At 41.6% G+C, this 7,907-nt stretch overlaps 1 protein-coding gene across 2 annotated transcripts in view; it reads left to right on the forward strand.

Moving 5' to 3' along the window:
• Positions 1 to 7,907, forward strand: part of rhbdl1 (rhomboid, veinlet-like 1 (Drosophila)) — a 219,309-nt gene that overhangs the window by 38,598 nt on the left and 172,804 nt on the right. The window contains exon 2 of one of the 2 annotated variants that reach the window (XM_048609520.1): positions 1,764 to 1,922. In XM_048609520.1, the coding sequence (XP_048465477.1) occupies positions 1,764 to 1,922 (159 nt within the window). Of the gene's footprint in view, positions 1 to 1,721; positions 1,923 to 7,907 lie in introns of those variants that run through there. The other variant, XM_048609521.1, reaches the window with a different exon arrangement.

Raw genomic sequence — 7,907 nt, forward strand, 5'->3', positions numbered from 1 at the left:
ACCACACTCTGTGTAAAAAACTTGCCCCTCACATCTCCTTTGAACTTTCCCCCCTCACCTTAAATGCCTGCCCCCTACTATTAGACATTTCAATTCTGGGGTAAAAAAGAGATTCTGACCGTCAACACTATCTATACATCTCATCACTTTATAGACTTCTATCAAGTCTTCCCTCAGCCTGTGCTGCTCAAGAGAAAGCAACCTGGATTTTTCTAGACTCTCCTTATAGGTCATACCCTTGCTGATTATTTGTTCTGGGAAGGGGGTTTTTTACTAACTCATTCACGGGTTGTGGGCATTGCTGGCCAGACCAGTCCCTCCCCTATTGCCCAGAGAGGGATTAAGAGTCAACTATTTAACTGTGAGTCTGGAATCACATTAGACCAGGCCCGGTCAGGTCAGGTTGGCAGATTTCCTTCCTTAAAGGGCATTAGAAAACCAGATTTGTTTTTCTGACACTCTACGGTGGTTATGTGGTTATCACCAGGCGAGGTTTTAATTCCAGACATATTTACAAAATTCAAATTTCAACCACCTCCCCCAGCAGGTTTCAAACTCTTGTCCCTAGAACATTAGCTGGGGGACTGTATTACTGGTCCAGTGACATTGTCACCATGCCCTTCCCTTAGGTCTGCATCTGATTTTTGTAAATCTTCATTTTTATATTATCTGTGAGAAGAAACTAGAAAATCCTGAAAGCTTAAGTCCTAACATAATAAAGTCTCCATATTAAAAAAAAACTTGTGGAAAAAATAATTAAGTGATCAACACAGAAAAAATAGAACTCTAAAGTGTCCTTGTGAAGATGTTATCATAAACACAGAGATGTGCTCGGGTAGTTTTCAATTCCCAAGAGAAAATTATTGCTTACTTACAGGAGTTCACATATTGAGATCAGAGAAATAAATTTAAAATGTCCAGGAGTATAATCAGATAAAAGAATGCTGGCAAATGGGACTAGATCAGTTTAGGATATCTGGTTGGAGAGGACATGTTGGACCAAAGGGTCAGTTTCTGTGCTATATAACTCTATGGCTTATACTGGATTATGATTGGAAGACTCCGCAGAACTACACAGTGCTCCCCTGTCATTATGTCGCTGAAAGTGGGATGAAAATTGCATTAGGTTGCTTTTTGCAATGATTGTCCCACATGCTCTGGCGGCGTGTAATAACATCTCTGAGCGGGTTCTTTAGGAAAAAAAATCTTCCCAGAGAGTAGACTAATCATTTTAGGGCAGCACAGTGGCTCAGTGGTTAGCACTGCTGCCTCACAGAGCCAGGGACCCGGGTTCGATTCCACCCTCCGCGTGTCTGCGTGGGTTTCCTCCAGGTGCTCCTGTTTCCTCCCACAATCCAAAGATGTGCAAGTTAAGTGGATTGGCCATGCTAAACTGCCCATAGTGTTCAGCCATTATAAATGTGGGGTCATAGGTGTAGGGTTGGGATGCTGGGTCCAGGTTGGGTGCTCTTTGGAGGGTCAGTGCAGACCTGATGGGCCAAATGGCTTCTATGTACACAGTAGGGGTTCCGTGAAGTGCCAAGTGTAGGTATGATATGTCCTAAGGAAATAGGGGAAAATGAAGCAGAATTTTGACACTACTATGAAATATCATTGACATTGGTTTTGGAATAAGTAATACATTTTTCTTGATTTTTGTATCATGTTGATGGGTGGAAGGACATAATAACTTACATTTGATGGGATGATATTTGTCAATGATGACTGAACATGCTCTAATTGCCCTTCTTTGGTTCTTGCAGCTTGACCCAGAGAACACTGGTTTCATTGCTGTGGAGCACTTTTCCAATCTGCTTCAGAGCCATGAACTACAGCTGGACCCCACCAAACTCGAGATGCTTTTTGCTCTTGTGCAGAGCAATGAGCAGGGCCAGATCTGCTACCACGAGCTCGTCAACCTGGTGAGTAACTGGCATGTGCAGGAAATTCGGCACTGTGCCAATGTGGGGATAATGAGAGGAATTCTGTAAGGTTTCCTCCAGGGTGATGGGAGACCGAGATGTGAGGCTGTGTAGGAATACTGATATGAGATAGGGTAGTGAGATACTGGTCTGCTCAATAATAACCAATGTCCATGTGAGACATGGTGTGGAAGCACCGGTATTGGACTGGAGTAGGCAAAGTCAGAAATCACTTGCCACCAGGCTATAGTCCAACAGGTTTATATGAAAACACAAGCTTTCGGAGCCTCAGTCCTTCTTCAGATGTCAGTCCTGAAGTCCTGAAGAAGGACTGAGGCTCCGAAAGCTTGTATTTTCAAATAAACGTGTTGGACTATAACCTGGGGTCTTGTGATTTCTGACTTTGTCCACGTAAGACAGGCAGGACAGTGCATTGATATCACTCTAAGTTAGATGTGAACGTACTCTACCAGGTTATGCAGTAATACGATAAGAGAAATGATACAGGATATAATTATGTGAGACTGAATTTATGGATAGTCCAGTCTGCATTGTCTGACTCATTGTTTATTCATCATAAATGCATTGCTGTCATTTCAAAGACAAGAGAATGAATAGTTGATTGATTCAATGAATTAAATTGGTCGAATTTGTTCTTTTCATGATATGGAATGAAATATTATGCAATTCCACAAGCTGTCTGTAATTCTGGCAGAAGCATTTGATCCAATGAATTGAAACTATGGTTTTGTATGAAGGCTCCACTTTCTTTTCTTCCTCGGGATCCTGACTGCACTGTGGATCTTGATAGTTTAGGAACACAGTTTGCTGTTGAACTTGTCACTGGTAATTTGCTACATGTGAAAGGGTGGATGGAGAGAAGGCTGCAGAGGTAGCTAAATATAATGAAGCCTATGGATGCATTACCTCATGGATTGACCTATATTTCAGAGATTTGAGAGTGAATTCAATCCTGCAGGATTCAAAAATGTTCCAGTGCTGGTTGTAGAACCTCAACCAAAATTGTTTTGCAAATAGCACAGTGCATGTACCAAATGCTTCATCATGTTCCAAAATCAGAAACCACACTGCAAGCCCTGGAGATTGTTCAAGGATCATTGGCAATGAAAGTGTACTATTTGTAAATATGGGATAACACATTGGTAGGCACATATTTAACAGTTTCCCCTGTCCTATCTTAATCCTACAAATGTCAAACTATTGCACTGGTCAGCAATTTACCAAAGTCAGCGCACTGAGGGAGAGAGATGTGTTTTCTTGTTAATGAAGTGTGCGGTATGATCAGCAGTGTTCCGTTCTAAAGTTTATGCATGGGGATTGGATGAGATATGTAGGCCCATGAGTAGGAAAAATAGCAGTCGTTTCTTTTTGTAATATAGATTGGACCATCCAAGGAAACCTCATCATCTACTTTGAAGCAGGCATAGGATTGGACACAAGAAGTTTTATACATTTCTGAGAAACTAAAAAAAAACATAAGTAAGGATACCTTCTACTTTGAAAATTGCTGTTACTGCAAAAACACTTAAAAACATGCACTTTCATTAAAATTAGGGATCTTAGTTATGTTTACTGTCTATCTTATGTATAAGTTAGTGATAAGTGGTGAAAAGATAAAGCTAGTGGGCAAACAATTAATGACAAGCTAGAAATTCTGGTTGTTGTCCTGTGAATCACTTGGTGAGTTTACTGTGTTCACAACAGCAGCAGTGAAAACTATTGGGGATACCTTTAGAGAATTATATTTCCACTTTAACCCCACAGTAAATCTGCCATTGTCACGGTTAAAAGGTCAGAATACACTGCCCAGGTGACTATTGCAATGTATACATTACGCTGTAGGCACAGTAAAACGGGTTAGCAACACACAACTTCTATCAAATGGGAAGAAACATCCAGATCAAGTGGCAGATGAAATCAGCATGGCATTAAAGGTTCTATTTGACTACTTACTCAACATTTCCAGTGGGGATTATTCTATGATTGTACAGAATTGCCACATACCATCCCTTTTCATCTCAGGCATACTGGAGAAATATATAATGTTACAGCTTAAGAGAATTTTGTTATGGTTCATGAGGCCATATTTTGTATGCAGGAGAGTTATGCTACTATCTTGCCATTGGATGTATTTGGAAACCCAGGTCTTCTGGCTGTTTTTGTAAGGTCGTATAAAAGTATTTCTTGACACTGTCTGCTCATGTGTTGGGGTGGTGGAAATTTCATTGACTGCCTGGGTTACTTCCTTACCTTCTTCTCTGCCGTCCTGATGTTTGGTCTCTAAGAGACATTTCCTTCTTGTTCTTGTTTCACCTGAGATTCTGGAATTCCGTTCACAGCTGTAACCACCAAGAGTACAGATTTTCTTGAGTGTTCCTTTTGTTGTCTCCATGATAATAATTGACTTCAGTTGTAGCCTTTATAAGCAACTACAATATTTTGCACATCCCAGACTTTGGAGGACAGTGGTGGTATAACCATCAAGATGAGAAGAAAATGTTCTAACTTGCCTTCTGCAGGAAAATACCCTGGACCAATGAAAATGGAATGGAGTTACATACATGCAAGTGAAAGTTTCACTTGTCCTCTGCACTGAATTTTCACAATGATGGATGACTTCTGGGGAGGGTTGTATTTTGCACATCCTTGGTTCACAGAGGCAGCTGCCTTCAGTAATGTCTGACTTCTGCCAGATAGAAGTGGGAAACAAAATACATGCAGATTAGGCCTGTTAAGAGCAGGTTTGAACTTTGTGATGTTGCTTGGATAGAGAGGTAAGGTACCCTTTTAGATATAGTCCAGGAGCACCATGAGGGAGGACCATGTGCCATTTGGATGAGACACAGTGCCCCTAAGGGATTGTTAAAAGTTGATGGGAAGCTATGTAAAAATGCATAAACTCACTGAAGCTGTCAGAAGGAGCTCTCAAGCTTTCAGGTTATTTAAAACTACAGCCCTTTAAACATTTGAAAAACTGCCTGCAGTGTTAAAAAGGATCAGTACTCACTATTCCATTTTGTCCATAGTCATAAGCCTGAGTGCTACCATTCCTGGACCAGTGCCCTATAACTGATTTCACGGCCTATGGTATTACAGTGAGATTCTGCACAGTTCACAATTTATTAGGCAGCACCAAGATGTTGTACACTCTTTGATGTGGGCTATGAATTCGAACTGTGAATTTCCTTGTTTCATTAAGGGATTAAAGGCAGTAAAATGTGGTGGATGTGTTGTTTGTTTTGAAAATAGTGAATTCTTCAATACACGCTTAAGAATTTTATCTTTCACAGCTTTGGTACTGGAGCCTACTGGGTGAGATGGTATGGTAGGTGTACCATAAAGGGTGATTGTGGGGTGTATGGGTTAGTGTGGGTTGACGCTAAGTTGGCATGAAGACTTTAAACGGTAATGGGGGGTTAGGCACAGGGGCATGGAGTGTATGATGATTATATGGACTGGGTAGGTCATATACAGTGACATGGGCTGGTGGAGCAAGTCTGTGGAAGCGGTGAGCAGTGCAGGGTGTTTTTGTTGTCTTGCCTTTTTTTAATGTCTTTGACAAAGTGCCCAGCCTATCTCCAGACTAGACAACCTCTGGACTGTTTCCAGGGTTACCTACTGCATTCCCATTCCCTTTCCTTGAACCAAAATTAGATCTCCCATTTGGGAGAGGCTCCTTCTCTGTGATGCCCAGGCTAAACTAACCTGCATTTATACCACAACTGCTGCAGTTACACAAGAGGGGAATCTATCAATATATATATTTTCCCTTTGTTTATTCAAGGGATTTGGGCATCATTGGATAGGTCAACGTATATTTCTGCATCCCAAATTGCCAGAGGGCAGTTGAGGGCCAAGCGCATTGATTGGGCCTGGAGTCACATGTAGACCAGACCAGGTAAGAATGGCAAATTTCCTTCCCTAAACGACAATAGTGAATCTGATGGGTTTTTGCAACAGTTGATAATGGTTTCATGGTTATCATTAGACTTCTAATTTCAGATTTTCCTTGAATTCAAATTTTACCATCTGCCATCGGTGGGATTAGAACTACATCCCCAGAACATTGGTTTGGGTGCTGGAGTACCAGTCTTGTGACATTGCCACTATGCTACCACCTCACAGTACTCACTGGGGGCCTGTGACACAATTTTAATGTAACATTCTGATGAAAATCCTCCAGTGAGTGGATCCAGCCAGAAGAAACCCAGAAAACAAAGACATTTTTAATGCTTTATGTTTACTTGCAGACCAGGAGGAATGAGGTGGAACGAAAGTGAGCTTAAGCGTTCTTAATCCTGCTGCCAGAACGCGCACAGAACCCCACAGCACAAGATTCCAGGAACACAATTTTCACTCCCACGACCCAGTGGAGATAGGGCAGATCTGCATTTTCTGGGCTCTATACTGTTCTCATCTGCTGCCAATTTGGTTGGGGTCTCTGGAGGGCCTGTTTCAGGGAGGAGCTTCTATATAATTTGCAACTTGGAAAAGGATCCCTGATCCCCAATTTTGAGGCATCAATGAATTGAGCATGAAACTGTTTGATCTACCCACTGATTACTCAAAATTGTGCCATTTTCAGGGCATTAGCATGTAGCATTTACTTGAATTATTCTTCCTTTGGTGAACTCCTCATTACAAGAGAATGTTTAATGTCTAAACATTTTAAACTCCCATTCACGACAAGATGATTAGTTCTTAGGATGCCTTAAGTTGCAACTGCAAAGTTCAGAGGAACAGACCACATCATTAAATATTTTGCAGTACAATTTCTGCAGGCCCCCACAATATCTATGTATAAGATGGTCGGGAATCCAGAGGAAACAATGCAGACAGATGTTTATGACAGTTCTGTGAGGTTTCTGCTCAAGTTATGCCATTTGGAAAATCCATGTGGAGAATATATCCCATTTTTCTTAGTCTTGTTTTTCAATTTATGTTTGATATTCAGTAGCATTATCACTGCTGAATCCTTCATTCTCAACATCCTGGGGTGACTATGACAAGAGACTTTGAACTAGGCTATCATTATAAATCCAGCAGGTCAGAGGAAACTCATCTCCAGTCTCCCCAAAGCCTGTCCCACCATCCATCAGGCATAAATCAGAAATGTAATGGAGAACTCTGCACATGCCTGGGTAGGTGTGGCTCCAACAACAGTAAAGAAACTCAACACGATTCCGGACAAAGAAACTCACCCAAAATCACTCCATTACCCCACCTTCAACATTCACTCCCTCCACCATTGATGCAGAATGGAAGCAGCTTGTACTATCTACAACACGCACTGCAGCAACTCAACAGGCCTCCCTTGACTACACTCTCCAAACCCCGAAACTCCACCACAAAGAGCAACAGATGTGTGGAAACACCATCACTCCAAGCCAGATGCCTTTGTGCCAGCTCCCTCACAATGAGTGGTCTGAAATCCCAGATCTCCCCTCTCTAACACACAATGTGGAAGAAACTGTACCACTTGGACTGCAGTAGTTCAAGAAGGCAGCTCACCACCACCTTAATTTGGGAGGGCCATAGATGCAGGCCTTGCTGCACACCCATAAGCTATGGAAGAATGTTTTTAAAAATGTACTTTACTTTTTTAATGTTCACAACAGTGTGCTGACTTGGACTTAGCTGTTCATGAGATATCATGGATCTGTTCACTTTAACAGTTCAATCCTGACACACAATCGTCAGGAAGTTACTATTCATTATTTTTGTATGCAGAAAGCGTTTTAAGTGCAAGATTTTGGCACATCCATTCTTTGTTAAATTCAGCATGACCTTGTGCATTGCACTTTTTATCTGTAGCCCAGTTATTCAAGAGTAGCTACATAGCTTCTTAATGCTTGGTTCCTTGACCCAGTTCTTTTGAATTGCTTGCAGTAACTCCACCCACCAGCTCAATACCTATTCCACCCAAGCCAGCAAGACACTAATACCTCCTGAGATAACAAGGTG

Source organism: Rhincodon typus, chromosome 21, assembly GCF_021869965.1.
Source record: "Rhincodon typus isolate 14 chromosome 21, sRhiTyp1.1, whole genome shotgun sequence".
Taxonomy (NCBI): domain Eukaryota; kingdom Metazoa; phylum Chordata; class Chondrichthyes; order Orectolobiformes; family Rhincodontidae; genus Rhincodon; species Rhincodon typus.